At 36.2% G+C, this 19,103-nt stretch overlaps 1 protein-coding gene across 1 annotated transcript in view; it reads left to right on the top strand.

Moving 5' to 3' along the window:
• The window catches only part of DMD (dystrophin), a 2,279,750-nt gene that overhangs the window by 876,714 nt on the left and 1,383,933 nt on the right, over positions 1 to 19,103 (top strand). The window contains exons 22-25 of the mRNA XM_023751347.1: positions 4,514 to 4,659; positions 7,223 to 7,435; positions 10,507 to 10,620; positions 11,624 to 11,779. Coding sequence (XP_023607115.1) covers positions 4,514 to 4,659; positions 7,223 to 7,435; positions 10,507 to 10,620; positions 11,624 to 11,779 — 629 coding nt within the window. The remainder of the gene's footprint in view (positions 1 to 4,513; positions 4,660 to 7,222; positions 7,436 to 10,506; positions 10,621 to 11,623; positions 11,780 to 19,103) is intronic.

Genomic DNA, 19,103 nt, shown 5'->3' with positions numbered 1-19,103 from the left:
TGTCTTCTTTTTCCCCAATTGACTTAAGTTAAATGTGCCTAAAAGGCCCTTCCTAATAATAGTATTGCTTACCTCCAGTTACAGCCTTGTTCAGGCTTATTTTTTCTCTATATCATATTGACCTTTCATTTCCAGAAGATGACATGATATTCCCCACCTTAGAGCCTGTGTATGTTCTCTTTGAAGTACTGAAATAACTAATTCTTATTGCTTCATATCTTTGCTCAAAAGTTAATCCTTATGAGTTCCCAGTCTATAGCTTATGTTCTTATTATGTCTTGTCATAGACATATTTCCCTTTTATAAAATTAATTCCAATTTGATAAAAACTATATTAGAATATAATCTGGCTCTATGAGTAAAGTGTGAAATCAATGAATTCAGGGATTCTGTGTTTTTATTATCACATCTCTATCATAGAGGCTGAAATTTAATTAGCAATAAATAGTTGAAAATTTTAATTAATATATTAAATATATATATTTATTTATTTCTCATCCTATCTAATAAAAGACAAAAAGGGTAATTGACCATACCTTCACTACACTTTCCATTGGCTAATCAGGGCGATATGCAAATTAACCGCCAACAGCCGGCAGCCACGCAGCTGAAGCGAGCAGGAGGCTTGCTTGCTCCAGCGATGGAGGAAGCCAAGGTTCCCCGCCTGCTGCGGCCTGGCTCTGAGCTCCAAAAGCAACAAAGTTTCAATTATAGAAGCTAAACAAACCCCAGATACTTGCTTTCAGCCTGCCCTGGCCACAGAGCTGGAGCCGGCTCTTAGCTCCAGTGAGGGCAACAAAGTTTCTATTATAGAAGCTAAACAAACCCCAGATACCTCCTTTCAGCAGGCCATGGCCTCAGAGCTGGAGCGAGCAAGAGCCAGCTCTCAGCTCCAGTGATGGCAACAAAGTTTCAATTATAGAAGGTAAATAAATCCCGGAATAAAAAAAAAAGAAAAAAAGGAGAGGCTGGGAGCTTCAGTCACCGGCCAGCCTGAAAACAGCCCTCAGCCCCTCACCCAGACTGGCCAGGCACCCCAGTGGGGACCCCCACCCTGAAGGGGGTGTGACCAGCTGCAAACAGCCATCAGCCCCTCACCCAGGCTGGCCAGGCACCCAAGCGGGGACCCCCACCCTGAAGGGGGTGTGACCAGCTGCAAACAGCCATCAGCCCCTCACCCAGGCTGGCCAGGCACCCAAGCAGGACCCCCACCCTGATCTGGGACACCCTTCAGGGCAAACCAGCCGGCCCCCACCCGTGTACCAGGCCTCTATCCTATATAGTAAAAGGGTAATATGCAAACTGACCCTAACAGCAGAAAGACTGGGAATGACTGGTCACTATGACACACACTGACCACCAGGGGGCAGATGCTCAATGCAGGAGCTGCCCTCTGGTGGTCAGTGCTCTCCCACATGGGGGAGCTCTGCTCAGCCACAAGCCAGGCTGATGGCTGCCAGTACAGTGGTGGTGGTGGGAGCCTCTCCTGCCTCCTCAGCAGCGCTAAGGATGTCCAACTGCAGCTTAGGTCTGCTCCCCGATGGCAAGTGGACATCCCCCGAGGGCTGCCAGGCTGCCAAAGGGATGTCTGATTGCCAGCTTAGGCCCAATCCCCTGGGGAGCAGGCCTAAGCCAGCAGGTGGTCATCCCCTGAGGGGTCCCAGACTGCGAGAGGGCATAGGCCAGGCTGAGGGACCCCCTCCCCCTCGAGTGCACAAATTTCTGTGCACTGGGCCTCTAGTATTCATATATATGTGTTTATACACACATACATACACAGGGAAATTGAGAGAGCTTGATAGAGAAAGACAGAGATAGAGAGATGTGTATAAGCACAGTTTTCATGCCGTGGTGCTCTTTTAACCATAGAAACATGAACTAACATCTGACATTACATTTTAGGATCTAATAAAGATTATTTATAAATTGTTCTAGTCCAAAATGATAGGATTTAGAACATGTGTTACAATAGTATAGATTTCTCAAAACTTTTTTTGAGAAAACCAAACATGTACACACATGCACACATACATACACACATATTCTATTTACAATATGAGTTACAACATATTTTTTTTTTTACTATTTGTTAATTTTAATCAGACTGACACATTTTAAATTTAGAAAGTAATTGTGCTAGACATAGAAATCATTCCAATTAAAGAAAGTCTACCTTGGCAGTCTGGAAACCAATGAAGTGAGAAATGAGAAGAGGGATAAATGGTTTTTCAAAAATCAATTTAAGCTATGCAGAGTTTAGAAAGTTACATGAGGATTAGAAATATTTTATAGATAGGATGAGAAGAGTGTTAAATGGTCTAGTTAAATTATTTTTCCACTTGTTCAGGGTCTAGGTTGCCCCAAACACTGGTTTCCTCCTATCCACAAGGCAAAGGCATGCTTTCTTTGTGCTCAAGGTTACACTTTCCAACCTACACTTACTCATTCAACAACTATCGATTCTTTGTATGGCACTGTACTTGTTATTGGGGATAGATGACTGAGCTGGAACCACACACTCCTTTCTTTTGCTACGTTTGTAATCTAGGGAAAGGCACAGCCACTTATAATGTAATCAAACTGGTATTTGTATAATTGTAATCTAAGATGAATGCTTGCATGGAAAAGGCTAGCTAGTTTACGTATCTGTCTACCTACCTGTCTACCTACTTACCTGCTATCTGTCTCCCTTCTTCCCTCCCTCTCTTGGTCTATACATAGATGGATGCTGAGTTTTGAGCAATCTATACTATTATAACACATACTTATGAGTTAAGTAACTTTTATACTTCTAGCATGTTCATACTACCTTATCACTTTAGTGATAAGCTGGCAAATCTGAAAATCTTTATTTCCTCTCATTCAATATTGGTACAATTTCATCTTTCCCCAGGACGCTACTAATGCCAAGATTATCCTCAAGACAATCTAAATGTTTTTCCAAATACATGGTTATATATTCTGTGCAATATGATAAAGTATTATCTGATATTCAAAGTTTAAATCTGAAATTAAAACAATAAAAACCTTTAATCATTTTCTACCATTTCCCTTTATTATTAGTTGTAGTAGTAATAGCAGCAGTAGTAGTATTTAATTTTTTATCTGATCATGATTCTCTTTCCAGGATGAAGTGTTAACTAACTTTTAAATTCACTGTGTGCTTCAGCATATTAATGTGTGTGCATTGTGTGTGTTCACAGGTGGAATCATGTTTGTGCATGTGCGTGCACGTGTGAATGTTTGTAAATCAGTGTCTTGGTTTTGGCGATTGATCTGGTTCTCTATAATGTCACATTAGCTCAGAGAAACCCACCATTCCCCTCGAATGAAAGAACATGAGTGTCTCTATTTAGCCTTGTTCTCTCCCTTGCATGGACATTCATCTTTTTGTTGAGTTAAAACTCTAACAATTTATACCTATTGCTGAATGCATCTCCTTCACTTTCCTGTTGTGTCATGGTACCAGTATGTCCCCAGCAGTAGACATAGGAATTAGCAAATATAGAATAATTTAGAATAAAATCTAGCACCTTATTATGGTTTGCAAAGTCCCTCAGGGTCATAGATCCCAATGAAATCCTTGCCCTCATGTCCACCCACACTCAGCCTTGCCACACTTGCCTCCTTGCTGTGCTCCTACAATACTAGGAATGCTCCTGCCCCTGGCCTGTTACACTTGTTATTCCCCACCTAGAAAACCTTTCCTCTCAGCAGTCACATGGTCACATGTCTCCCTTTCCTTCTTTTCATTCTTTTAAATATATATATATATATATATATATATATATATATATATATATATATATATGTATATATATAATTTCAGAGAGGAAGGGAGAGGGAGAGAGAGATAGAAACATCAATGATGGCCCTAGCCAGTTTGGCTCAGTGGATAGAGAGTCAGCCTGCAGGTAGAAGAGGATAAGGGGGTGGTGAACACACAATACAATATGCAGATGATGTATTATATAACTTTACACTTGAAACCTGATGTATTATATAACTTTACACTTGAAACCTATATAGTTTTATTAACCATTGTGCCATAATAAATTCAATAAAATTTTAAAAAATATCAAGGGCTATAGATAATAATATTTTTCCACAAAGGCAAATTGCTAAAACAGAAGGACCGTGGCCTTCATAATGAAATATATATGGACTCTACTCATATTCTCCAAGATCTGTCTGTGCTACCTTTGGCAAATTGCTCAGTTTCTTTGTTTCTCGGTTTTCTCACCTTAAAAAAATGAATTTAACAATTCAAAACTTGCAAAGCTAATATGAGGTTTCAATGTAATAGATGCATAGTTTCTGTCAAAATATCAGGCATGTAGAAGGAATATATTTTTAACATGAATATATCTTCCTATTCTAATCTGTATTTTTAGTTTTTCACATTTTGTTAATATTTGCAATTAAGATGATTGAATTTTCTGACAATTTAGGAAAATGACAATGTTTAAGTTGATTAAATGATTCTCTCTCCCCACCCCCTCTTTTGATAAAGTTTTTGACACTTTGCCACCCACGCGCTATCAGGAGACCATGACTACCATCCTGATGTGGATCCAGCAGTCAGAAAGCAAACTCTCTATACCTCAGGTTACCGTCACTGAATATGAAATCATGGAGCAGAGACTCAGGGAGTTACAGGTCTGTGAATATTTGACTGTCTTAAACAATACAGTGCAGATCTCAAGTAACAAGCAATCACATTGGTGTCACCTTAAAATAATATTAGAATTAAAGTACTTGTGGCAAGTACAATAGTTTATCAGTTGGATAAATGAAGATAAAAGACTTAAAATGAAATATATTATGTATTTGTGCCTATAAGATAAAAATGCCATCTTTAAAGACAGTGATATGGTCTACTTATGAAGTATATTCTTTCTCATTTAGTATGTATTTTAGCCACATTTGGATTATTATAAAAAGCTATGGTATTATTTTCTACCTTTGCCTGCTGACTTATTAACTCCTCTCCTATTTCCAAACAGAAAGAGGTTAAATCAATGTAGTTATAAAATTAGTTTTAATTTAAACACCAGTTTTATGTAATATTGTGGTTAGTTATTTGAGTTTTAACAGCTTTATTTTGGGAAATATTAAATACTTATTTGGGAAATAAAAGAAAATAATTTGTGAGATATTTTAGAATACTATGAACAACATGGGTTGTATATCCAATCACATTTTCTTTTTAAATATGTGAAAACATTCTCATTAGTTATATTTAGTAGCTGAAATAATCTATTTTGAGAATTACATTAAGAAAAAAGGGTAAAATTTAACTTTGAATATTGAGTTATTTTTAAAGAATTAAACAATATTTCTTAAAATAGTAATTTTATTTTATTTTTTTAAATATATATTTTATTGATTTTTTACAGAGAGGAAGGGAGAGGGATAGAGAGTTAGAAACATCGATGAGAGAGAAACATCGATCAGCTGCCTCTTGCACACCTCCTACTGGGGATGTGCCCGCAACCAAGGTACATGCCCTTGACTGGAATCAAACCTGGGACCCTTGAGTCCGCAGGCTGACACTCTATCCACTGAGCCAAACCGGTTAGGGCTTGTAGATATTTTTAATGAAAGTCTTTAAAAATATGTGATGAGGGAGCATAAAAATCAATGGAAGCAATCACATAGACACTTTAAAAGAAAAATAAGACCAAAGAAAATATTTATCTGCATAAGGGAAAAAGAAATTAATAAGAAAGTCACCAATAAGACACATAAACGACCATTAAACCTATGAAAAATTGTAACTCAAATTGTAAAGGATGAAGTACAAATGTACAAAATGAGATACCATTTTCCCCATACTAAGTTAAAAAAAATCTGAAAGAGGTAAGTGGAGGTCTGTTAGCAATGAAATACATTCTCACATACTAGTGGGAATGTAAATTGAATAACTGAGGGAAACTTTTCAATACCTCCTAATAACATAAAATAATTCATTTAACTGTACAAATGAATGCTATTTCTATGAAGTCTGTATCTTATGGAAACAACCAGAATGTACTCAGATATAGGCAGATGATAGACCATAAACATAATTTACAGCAGTGGGAAGCTCAGAATTAATTTTTAGAGCTAATAAAGGGAAATGGTGAAATGAACTAGAGAAGCCATTAAAATTTATGTTTTTGAAAAATAATGACATGGAAAAAGGCTCACAGTAAAATGCCCAGCTTAAAATGTAGCTATATTCATGCTAGATATTGTCTAAATAATCAATCAAGAGTAGCAGTTTAATAAAATCAAATCAAAGTAAATTAAAAAATTAAATTACCACAAAACCAGCATAAGATATTATGCAACCATAAAAGTTATGCATTTACTATACTTGGGGGAATTTTATTAGTCACTTTATAAAAGGGGGAATAAATGTGTATGTGTTTATGATAAGATCAGATAGTATTTAGTTACACATAGAAAAAACTCAAAGTTTATATAAAATCATAATTGTTGCATATAATGTATATTTTCCCATTTTTAATCTTGAACCTTTATTACTTTATAACCAGAAAGTAACATTTAAATAAATATTGAGTAGAGGAAACCTAAAGATGGGCATCCTATTTATAAGGGATTGCATAGGTTATACATTATAAATATAAAACCAACATTATAAATTCTCCCCAAAATTATTCTAGAATTTCCCTATAACACTATAAAACAGACCAATGTCTTTTGAAAAATATTAAACTTCAGTTAACTGGCATTAATAGATTATCTATCTGGCAACATTCAGTTTTGATTTCCCATATATCAATATAGTTTAGCTATATTTTTACCTCAGGAGGTTAGAAGTTGTCTACTTAAAGGCTCAGTATAATTAAGTTAAACTCCATTAAGTGTATAATAAATGCAGTAATTAGTATACAGACATAATAGAATAAAATTAGGTTTGTTAAAACTCTGGTTCACTAAGATATAATTTTGGATATATTTGACAATGTTCATAAAATAGGCATAGATTTTCAAATAAAATATTACTGAATAACATGTAAATTAATCCTATGATAAAAAGTAGAATTTAAATCATCACTAGTTATTTTATGACTGATATTACATCATCTATTTTTTAGATGTTTGAATCACCTAGCTTTCATTTTAAGTACATTTAATTTAACTGAAGGTTGTTAATGAAACTCATTATTTTTCATCAATTAGTAGACATGTACTTTCTGTTTTCAATTTGAAGGCTTTACAAAGTTCTCTGCAAGAGCAACAAAGTGGCCTAAACTATCTGAGCACCATTGTGAAAGAGATGTCAAAGAAAGCCCCCTCTGATATTAGCCAGAAATATCACTCAGAATTTGAAGACATCGAAGGCCGCTGGAAGAAGCTTTCCTCCCAGCTGGTTGATCATTGCCAAAAGCTAGAAGAGCACATGGCTAAACTCCGAAAAATTCAGGTAATTCAAGAGTTTACTTTTTTGCCTTGGCCTGTGTGGCTCCATTGGTTGAGCATCATCTTATGTACCAAAAGGTCATCTGTTCAATTCCCAGTCAGGGCACATGCTCAGGTTGTATATTCTGTCCCTCATTGAGGTGTAGTATGGGAGACAACTGATTGATGTTTCTTTCTCTCTCTCTCACTTTCCCTCTCCCTCTTTCAAATTAATAAAAAAAGATTTTACTTTTTATATTCATTTTTTTACTTGTTTCTCTCCTAGTGATGCGTTATAAAATTTAAAGGCAAATAACCTCCATAGTAAATACTAAGTCAGTGATAAGATCAAAAGATTCAAATCTTTCTCAAAGAAAACAGTAATTAAGAGTTCTGCTTAGATTTTCTTTAATATTATTTTTCCACCAATACTGTGTCATTCAGCATATAAATAGAGGAAAAGTTATCTATCATGTAATATATTTAATCAGCATATATTACTTATATGTATAAGTTTGATCCCATCACATTTCACAAAACAGCTCCTACTGACTGCATTTATTTGAATAGTGCCACTATATTATAATTACCTAAGGTGAAAATAGTAAACCAACGATTACATTCTAGTCTAAAGTCTCTTATGTGCTGAACCATTGTGAAAGATGTCAATGCTGGGAAGGATCATTGAAGCATCATAGCATAATGAAAAAGCATTGGAACAAGAAGCACTTGGATTTATTTCCTTGTACAGCTAACTTGTTTATTCTTACCTTTTACAAATCAAAAGACAGAGCTTTCCTAAAACATTCTGTAAAGTACAACATATTTTACATATGTACACATGTGCATGTTTTGACCTATAAACATGTTTGTACATGCATTTATACACATACATAAAATCACATTTTTTGCCAGTGCCAGTGGTAAAAGAGGGTACAAATACATGGTCCTTGCCTTTATTAAGCCCCATTCTAGTGAAGGAAAATGATAAGTGTATTTGTTCCCTTTGCTGCTGTAACATATTACCACAAATTGAATGGCTTAAAGCCGTGGTCGGCAAACTGCGGCTCACAAGCCACATGCGGCTTTTTGGCCCCTTGAATGTGGCTCTTCCTAAGCCTTAGGAGTACCCTAATTAAGTTAATAACAATGTACCTACCTATATAGTTTAAGTTTTAAAAATTTTGCTCTCAAAAGAAATTTCAATCGTTGTACTATTAATATTTGGCTCTGTTGACTACTGAGTTTGCGGACCACTGGCTTAAAACAACACAGATTTATTATTCTTCATTTCTGGAGGTCAGAAGTTCAAAACCATTTCAGTGGCTAAAGTCAAAGTATAGGCAGGAATCTGATCTTTCTGCGGGCGTTAGGAGAGAATCTATTTCCTTGTCATTTTTAGCTTTTGGAAACTACATGCATTCCTTGGCTCATGTCCCCACCCTTCTTCAGGGCCAGCAATGTAGCATCTTCCAGTTTTTCTAACTCTTACACTCCTGTCTCCCCTTAATCAGGACCTTTGCGATGACATTGTGCCCAGCGAGATAACCCAGGATAATCTCCCCCATCTAAATCTTTAACTTTATCTCAACTGCAAAGTCTTTTTAGTTCTGTAAAGTAATATATTCACACATTCCAGGGAATAGGGTCTGAAGATATTGGGAAGTCATTATTTAGCTAACACAGGAAGTAAATTACACACTGTGGCTAATGTTGTGACAGTAAGGAGAAAAAAAATCCAACATAAACTGGGAGAGGAGATTATGAAATATTCTTGGAACATGGGTTATACGGGCAATACATTGAACAAGTAGAATTTAGTCACTAATGAAGTGGGAGAAAGTTCCTGACAAAATGCAGCAGTATGTTCAATTGAGTGAAAGTGGTTCAGTATTGGTGAGACAAAAATATGTTTCAAGATTGACAAAAGATATGATTGGAAAAATAGTCTGGGAGTAGATAATGAATGGGCCCAAATGCCATGCTTTGGAATATGAATTCTAACAGAATGGTGATAGGATTAAAAAAAATAATAATGTGGGACTGTTATTGGTATTTTAGAGGAGGGAAAAATCTGATAATTGTGTTTTTAAAGCATCATTATAATAAGAGAATGGAGGAGGGAAGAATGCTGACACCAAAATGCAGAATAGATTAGACTGGGTGAGATTGAGACAGATACCAAGAAAGCCAATAATAAGACCTGAACTAGCACAGTAGTGACAGGGAAGAAGTACAAAACCAGACTCGAGAAATATCAGCAAGATGTGCTGTTGAAATTTTTTGATTTAGTCAAATGCTTTTAAAATTCATTATTATTAATTATATTGAAGGTGTAACTTTCAGTAAAGTACATATTTTCAGTCAAAATTTAATTAAGAAAGGAGAAACCAGCACATCTGGACAGCATAGTTGAATTGTATAGAAATAAAAACGTTTGGAAATCATACATTTGAAAAGTAGTCCAAAAAAGCAGTGTGTGTGGGGAGGGCGGCGGGGGAGGCAATATGTGAAAAAATAAAGGAAAGTAGTGGCTTTTAATAATTTACAAAAAAAGTCATTTTTGCCCAATTTTTACTTCAACCTGATAAGGCAAATAAGAAATTAGAAGCAAAAGTTTTCTCTTTAAAGATGACAGAATCTTGGTCTGAAAGTTCCCAAGTGGAGGAACTATTTAATCTGTCAACTGCAAAAAACAATTTGTGGAAGTTCAGGTTTAGGGAGGCTATAAAGACACCATTCCATTGAGTTTATTGTTCATAGTTTATTTTATGTACTGTAAGGACACATTGTTAGTATTATCATGAGTTGTTTTGAAACTTAAAATTTCTCTAGAGGGGGATATGATTTAATGTTCTTGAGAGTTACATCAATTTTTTATTTCTAACAATTGCAGACTTCATACAATAGTGCTCATACAGTAGATCATAAAAATACAGTCTGAGTAAAAGTATTCTTTTCCTGAAGAGCTACTTAGAGACATCCTTCAAACATGGGGATTGTTCCTTGGCTTGTGTTCAGATATATCACTGTAATGAATCGAGTTGAGAGAAATCAGCACCCCAATAATATCTAAAAATGGGTCTGTGATTCCAGAATCACATACAAACTTTGAAGAAATGGATGGCTGAAGTTGATGTTTTCCTGAAAGAAGAATGGCCTGCCCTTGGGGATTCAGAAATTCTTAAAAAACAGCTGAAACAATGCAGGGTAAGATTTGCACATGACACTCTTCGTATGGAGATGTTTACATGCAGATATTTTTGTTGTTGTTACAGTTGTGGTTCTCAACCAGGGGTGATTTGCCCCTCCTGGAGAATATTTATCGATGTCTAGAGACATTTCATTTGTTACAACTTGGAGTGGGGTAGATGCTACTGGCATATAGCTGGTGGAGGCCAGGGATGCTTCTAAACATCCTGCAATGTACAGAACCACCTCCACAACAAAGAACTATCCAATCTAAAATGACAGTAGTGCCAAGATTGAGAAACTGTTAAATCACTGAGAAACAGAAAAACATGACCTTTTACTCAACCCAAATTTTACAAGATTATTTTAATACTAGAGGCCCAGCGCACAAAATCGTGTGTGGGTAGGGTCCCTAGGCCTAGCCTGCGATCAGGGGATGTTGACCTATAGTTTTCTTTCTTTGTAATATCTTTATCTGGTTTTATAATTAGGATGGTGATTGCCTCATAAAATGAGCTTGGGAGTCTTCCCTCCTCTTGGATTTTTGAAACAATATTCATTATACCATTGTCATGCAGTGGGAAGAAAATAATCTAGCTCTTTATATATTTTTCTTTGCAAATTGAAGATAAAAATGGAATTCATGTGACACAAAACCTTGACATCCATCATGCTATACTGAATTGCTACAATATCCTGTGTTTGAAAAACAAAAATCTTTTAAAAAACCGTAAGGTGTAAAGTCCATGATTTTCACACATTTTAAAGCAAAAAATATTAAATTTATTTCCTTTTATATCTAATTTAAGTAGAAATACATGTAATTCCCTACTTCATTCATACCGTAAGAACCTGTGAACATTTTTTGGAAGACATAATATATCTCAACCTTGTGCATGTTTACATTTATTTCAGATTTCAAAGGATAAATTTCATGGATAATGTCTTGATTCTTAATTATATGTTTCCTATGTATGTTTTATTTTAATATGTTGAGGTAATTTTTGAATTATTTCCTCAGCTTTTAGTCAATGATATTCAGACAATTCAGCCCAGTTTAACCAGTGTCAATGAAGGTGGACAGAAAATAAAGAATGAAGCAGAGCCACAATTTGCTTCCAGACTTGACACAGAACTCAGAGATCTTAACGCTCAGTGGGATCACATTTGCCAACAGGTATGTAGTCTCTTTCACTGTGGATTGCCCTTATTTAATTAAGATTTCTTAATGTCTCCCTTTATTGCTGCCCTTTGTAAAAGTGTAGTCTCTATGTTAGTGCTTTAAAGTATAGTTAATTCAAACTAGTCTTTGTCTAGCATATGTAATATTTTCATATTAGATATTTTAAATACTTTGTATTAACCTTAATGATGAATGCCCTTCTTGAATATAACTGTCACATTAGGTATTATTTTGATTAAATGTTTTCTCCAGTATATGACTTTATAATAGTAATTGGGTTAAAAAAAAGACACTTTACACTTGTATGCTGGGTCCAAAAATAAAATGAGTAATAATTGTTACTTGTGATTGTTAAGATAGACAAGTTTGACTTCTTTTATTTCAATAAATGACCTAAGATTGGGAAATAGTTTAGAAAAGCTCAGTGGAAAAAATAAAAAATAACTCTCCACTCACATCTAAGTTCCTCATATTTATACAGCAGAGTGTTTAATAGATATTTTAAATTAAATTATAGAAAAGTAAATATATACACAAGTCATATATATCCAATAATTCCTGTTCATAAGATAACATTTTGCCTAAGGCAGTGATTACTTTTCAACACCCAACCTTTTTTTGAAATTAATCAGAGGTTTCAATTTATGTGTTTTAGAGTCAGTTAGTAATTCATTATTCTTAAGTAACTTTTCAGAGTTGAAAAGAAATCATGCCAAAAGGCAGAAACTAAATTTGAAAAAGAAGAGAATTTAGAAAAGTAAAAGTCAAGGCAAGTCACCCAGCTAATACCATCACTGACAAATGCTCAACAGTTCTATTAACTCAGAGATGAGATAGCCCTGGGTCAGTGAGCTTGCAGTCTTTTCCTAGAGTAAGACAGTTTGAGAAGGGATGTTGAGAAAAAATATTACTTTGATAATAGATGATGTCATTAGTGTTTTCCTGGAAGGTCAGTATGAAAGGTATTTGTTTGTTGAATGTTTTAATGGATTAATACCAAGAACAAACCAATTTATTTAGATCAAGGGAGAAAACAAGAGCAAAAATGTATGAAGTCAAATGTTAGAATACTGTACTTTTTAAAGCATTTCTATATTATTAAAGTGTTCTTGATTAAGACCTCATGTCTATAATACATTTTATTTTATTTTTATATATATATTTTATTGATTTTTTACAGAGAGGAAGGGAGAGGGATAGAGAGTTAGAAACATCTATGAGAGAGAAACATCGATCAGCTGCCTCCTGCACACTCCCTACTGGGGATGTGCCCACAACCAAGGTACATGCCCTTGACTGGAATCGAACCTGGAGCCCTTGAGTCCGCAGGCTGATGCTCTATCCACTGAGCCAAACCGGTTAGGGCTATAATACATTTTATATGTACCAAGAATATGTTGTTCAATACAAGTATTGTAAATATATCAGCCTGCTGCATAAAAAAACTCCATAGATCCAAGCCATGCTCTCCTAGATTAAAGGCATAGGCAAAAGTAGGTTTATAGATGTGAGTATGTGAAACAGAGTTAATAAAGCTATTATAATAATCATAACCTGCATGTCTTTTTCCACATAAACAACTGTAACCTACTTTTGCCCACCATGTATTTTGTCTCTCTATTCTCTCTGTACTATACTACCCATGTTCTAACTTTATCGCCAAGTGACCTAGATGTTGAAAGGAAGGATCCATGCAGTTCAGAAGAGAAGGAAGACAATACTGTAAAAGGAGGAAAGCCAAGCCTGGGTGTTGGGACCTATTTAGGGGCCCAGAAAGGGGAATGGAAACAAAATGTAAATGTATGGTATATAGAAATGGCTAAACACAACATGAGGGTATGGTGTTCTTTCATGGGTTAATGGTAACTCATTTGTTTTTAGATTCCAGAGTCTGAAAAAAACACAAATAATTAGGGACACAATTGTCCAAATGCGTGACATCCTTAAACACACTTTGAGATCCCATGATCTGATTTTGCAGGTATAAAATAGTTGAGATTATTTTAAATTAAAAAAGATATATATATATATAGTTATATATAGTTATATATACATACATATATGTACATATATTAATATTCTAGCTACTTTTAGATTAAAGATAATCATTATTAAAATAACCTACAAATTAATGAACCAGACTCAAAAGAAAGAAGGGGGGGGAAGGAATTTTATGCATACCTTTATATTATTACATTATATATTTATTAAAGAAATCATATACATGTAAATGTATTATTTAGGGAAACATTTTTACTTTTTCTTTATTACTTATTAGAATATTTATTTATTGAAACATATCATTAAACATTTTGTATCAGCTATAAGGCAATAAAAGAAACAGTATCTATCTTCATGGAGGGTAATAGTTTAGTAGAGAAGATGGAAAGTAAATGAATCAGCACAATATCACATAATTTTATTGTTGAGCAATGCTCTGATGTAAGCAATCAGAATGCTATGAATGAGATTAATAGAAGCAGGGAGCCTACCTTTTATTGGGTAGCCAGTAAAGTTCCTGAAAAGATGGAATTAAAGCTGATGCCTAGTTAGTGAGAACAGCCTGATACTTTGATGCGTGGACTAGGGAAATTCTGGATGGAGAATGAATGAAAGGGATCAAACTCCTGAGACAGAAGAGGGGTGAGCAGATTTGGGAAACTCAAGGACAACTACTGTAAGAGGAGTAGTGTGAGCCAAGAGAAAATAGGTGGGAAATAAGAACCATGAATTATCTTATAAGGGACAATGAGGATTCAGTATGTTTGTTAGGTACATTGTGAAACTATTAGAATTTAGGCATAGATGTTGTACCATCTCAAGCGATTGTTTAAAAATTTGCTGTTACATGAAGAATAGACTGAAAGGGGCACAAGTGGAAGAATGTAGGAATTGCAATTGTCTAGGTAGGAAATAACACTGGCAAAGACTAGGAGCATTACATCAAACTCTTTTACAGCCCCCTACATTCTACCTCAGCAATATACTTCTTCCTTCTACTGGACCATTTCCATGACAAGAAACATATGCTATAATATCTCCCATCATTAAAAATGATCCTCCCTTTGCATCATGTTTCCTGCACACACCTCTCTATTTCTTTCTCTTTACAGAACCATTTTCTCTCCATTCCACACCTCCCATTCTCTCTTGAATGTTCCATAATGAAGCTTTTATCCTTGCAACTCCACTGAAACAATTTTTGTCAGGGTCACCAATGAATTTACATGACTAAATCCAGTGTTTAGTCTTTATTCAATTGGCTTTCATATCATCACTCACTCTTAGTCTGCCTTCAATTTATGTGACCCCTCTCAATAGCCTTAGGTGGTTCTTCTGCCTTGACCTCTAAACTTTGATGCATTCCAGGGTTCAGTCTTTGGCCTTCTTTTCTTCCTTGTCATCACTCCTTCCCTAGATAAACTGATCAGCCTCAAGGCTTCAAATGTTATCAGGAAAGTTGTTATTTCTACAGTTTTTGTTACAATCTGGCAATTTCCCTAAATTCCAGATCTGAATAACCATCTGCCAACTTAACACCTCCACATGGATGAAAAATAGACATATGAAATCTAACACCCACCCCCTAATTTCTGACACATTGCCCAACCTGCTGTCCTAATAATCTCTCTAGTACAAGAAATAACAACTATATCCTTACATTTATCCAAGTCAAAACCCTTGAGGTCTCCCTGTCTCCTTTTACATTTGTGGGAGGTGTGGAATACAGCTCCATATGCCAAGGGAATTTGGAGGAGTCTCACTCACCTATGAATCAAGTAATAGGCATATAGACTTCAGTACCAGGTGTATATCCTACAGTGGCCTGTGAACCAACTTCACACTCAAACATGCTTGAAGAACCCCTGGAGAACACTGTCTTAGACAATCACCAATGGATGAGAGAGGCTTTGTGGAAGTCCAGAAGTCTAATAGAGAAGATCCAGTATATTGTTAGAACAACAAAAATCAAGACTGGATGCGTTGGAGAGCGTAAGAGGAATGGGAGCTGTCACTACCTGGCCTGGTGCTTTGCAGGATCAAGAGAAGACATACAAGTTTAAGAATTTGGCCACAAGAGGGATAAGAAATGTGGAACAGTCATATCTATAGCAGGTCTTGGAAAGCTTCAGAAACCCTTGCAGAGCTGAAAGTATTTCTCTCCTAAAGGCAGTTATTAAAGACTGGAAGAAGTGACTGCTATTTCAAATGGGATGGCAATTCAAGACTTCGAGAAATGGTAAATCAAGGAATCATGACTACATGAAAGAATCATAATTTTCCAGTGCCTGACCTCAAAGACATGGATACCTGTGATTTACCTGACAAAGATTTCAACATTGTTGTTTTAAGGAAGCTCATTGAGCTACAAGAAAACAAAGACTATTCAATGAAATTAGGAAAAGAATATATGAACAAAATGAGAAGTATAACAAAGTAATAGACTTATATAAACAAAAAATAGATCTGAAGAATACAACAAATGAAAAACATAATAAAAAGCAAAAATATCTGTTTGCAACTGATATGACCTTATATATAGAAAATCCTAGAGTGCCAAACAACTGTTAAAATAAACAAATTCAGTAAAGTTTCAGGATAAAAAACCTATGCACAGACCTTACAGAAATAAGTTGTGATTTTATACACTAACAACAAAATATCTGAAAAAGAAATAAAGAAAATTATCCTATTTATAATAGTATAAAAAACAATGAAGAAGTAATAAGTTTAACCAAGAAAGTGAAAGATGTGTTCACTGAAAACTAGAAGACTGATGAAAGGAATTGAAGAGACACATAAATGGAAAATATCCTATGCTCATGGATCAGAAAATTTTGATATTGTTAAAATGTTCATATATCCAAAGTCATCTTTAGATTCAATGCAATCCTTATCAATATTCCAATTAAATGTTTCATAGAAATAGGGAAAAAAATCCTAAAGTTTGCATGGATGACCAAAAGACCCCAAATAACCAAATGAATCCTGAGAAAGAAGAACAAAGTGAGAGGTATTATACTTCTGATTTCAACCTATATTATAAAACTACTAGAGGCCCTGTGCATGAAATTCATGCGGGGCGGGGGGGGGGGGGTCCCTCAGCCCGACCGGCACCCTCTCCAATCCACGAGTCCAGAAGTTGTGTCCTCATTTTTGGCATCTGTGGTAGGTAGAGCAAGGCTGGCATCTCCACAGATCCCAGAGCAGTTAAGGGGTGGGGGGGGGGGAGAAAATGGGTGAAACGAGAGAGAGAGAGAGAGAGAGAGAGAGAGAGAGAGAGAGAGAAAATAGTTATGTGTCAGAGAGAGAGAGAGAGAATGTATATGTGTCTATAGAGAAACAATAGTTGTGTATGTATCTATGAGAGAGAAACAGAATAGTTGTGTATGTGTCTATGAGAGAGAGAGGATCTGAAAGATAGGGTTTTGGGTGTATTTCTGTGTAAGAAATGGGGAAAAATGATTGAAAAGAAGGGAGAAAAGGGGAGACAGGCCCCACCTTCCCCTTAGGGGACCCCTTTCTCCTTGCCATGTAGTCAGCAACCCCAGCACTGAGTCGGCTAGGGTAGGGCGACCCCATTTGCCCTTCTCCATCTTGTGCTTCTCCTGTGTCTGGGATGCCTTTGTCCTCTCATCAAGAGTCACCTCATGAGCCCCCACCCTGTGGCCTGAGGTGTGAGATCAGTGGAAAGTGTCAGAATGAGCGCTCCCTGGTCCTTCTGTTGGGAACGTCACTGAGGACGGGGTCACAGCCTCCTGCCAGCCACCATTTGCCCTCATTTCCCGAGGGCTGTCCATCTTAAACGTAAGACCAGAAACCATAAAACTCCTAGAATAAAAGCTAGAAACAAAGTCTTTGACATTGGTCTTGGGAACGGGTTTTTGGATATGACACCAAAACACAAGCAAAAAAAAGGAAAATAAATAAATAATAAAACTACATCCAGTTAAAAAGCTTCTGCACATCAAAAGATAACAATTGACAAAGTTGAAAGTCATCATACAGAATGGAAGAAAATCTTTGCAAACCATATTCATTGCATCATAATTCTCAATAGCCAATATATGTAAACAACCTAAGTGTGCAGTAGATAAATGGATAAAGATGAGGACCCATACACACACCCACACACACATGCACACACATGGAGTATTTATTATTCAGCCATGAGAAAGAAGGAGATCCTACATTTTACAACAACCTGGATGGGCTTTGAGGGCATTATGCTAAGTTAAATAAGTCAGACAGATAAAAAACTCATACTGTATAATCTCACTTATAAGTAGAATTTGAAAAAGCCAAACTCAGAGAACAGAGTTTGTTGGGGCTTGAGAGGTGGGGGAAATGGAGAGATGTTAGTCAAATGGTACAAACTTTCAGTTATACAATGAATAAATTCTCAATATCTAATTTTCAGCTTGACTATAGTTGACAATATTATTTACAGGGTGGGGCAAATGTAGGCTTATAGTTGTATGTGAAACACAGAGCTTATTCTTGTATTATTAATTATTGTAAATAATTGTAAACCTATATTTGCCCTAGCCTGTAATTGACAATTGCTAAGAAAATAGATCTTAAATATTTGACCACAAAACAAGGAAAATGGGCCCTAACCAGTTTGGCTCAGTGGATAGAGCGTCGGCCTGCGGACTGAAGGATCCCAGGTTCGATTCTGGTCAAGGGCATGTACCTTGGTTGCGGGCACATCCCCAGTAGGGGGCGTGCAGGAGGCAGCTGATCGATGTTTCTCTCTCATCGATGTTTCTAACTCTCTATCCCTCTCCCTTCCTCTCTGTAAAAAATCAATAAAATATATTTTTAAAAGACTGACTTTAACAGTGTATTTGCAACTTTGTACACTTCGTTTTATATAAGTAACTAGTGGCCTGGTGCATGAAATTCATGCACATTAAAAGAGAATTAATGAGAAGAAATATTTTAATATTGCTATTTGCCCTTTCTCTATAATAGAGGTGTCAGAGATGAAAGAAAATTAGTAAAATGTATATAAAATTTCCCTCCTGTCAGAGTCTGGGGTGCGCTGCGGGACCTAGAGTCAAGTCCCCACCCGCCACCCTCATGCACTTCAAAAATGCAGGAGACCCAGACCCAGCCGGCCCCACCCCCATTGGGTGAGACCTAGACTCAGGCGGCTCCACCCCTGTCAAGCCCCTCCTGGCGGTGGGCACAGCCTCAGTTCCCCCAGCCTGGCACCAGGCAGGGGTGCAGCCTCAGGTCCCCCAGCCTGGTGCTGGGGCAGGGGTGTGGCCTGAGGTCCCCCGTCAAGCCCCACCAGGCAAGGGGCGTGGCC

The sequence above is a fragment of the Myotis lucifugus genome, unplaced genomic scaffold (genome assembly GCF_000147115.1).
Source record: "Myotis lucifugus unplaced genomic scaffold, Myoluc2.0 scaffold_20, whole genome shotgun sequence".
Classification (NCBI taxonomy): domain Eukaryota; kingdom Metazoa; phylum Chordata; class Mammalia; order Chiroptera; family Vespertilionidae; genus Myotis; species Myotis lucifugus.
The sequence above is the reverse complement of the archived record's forward strand: the minus strand, read 5'-3'. Positions and strand labels throughout refer to the sequence as shown.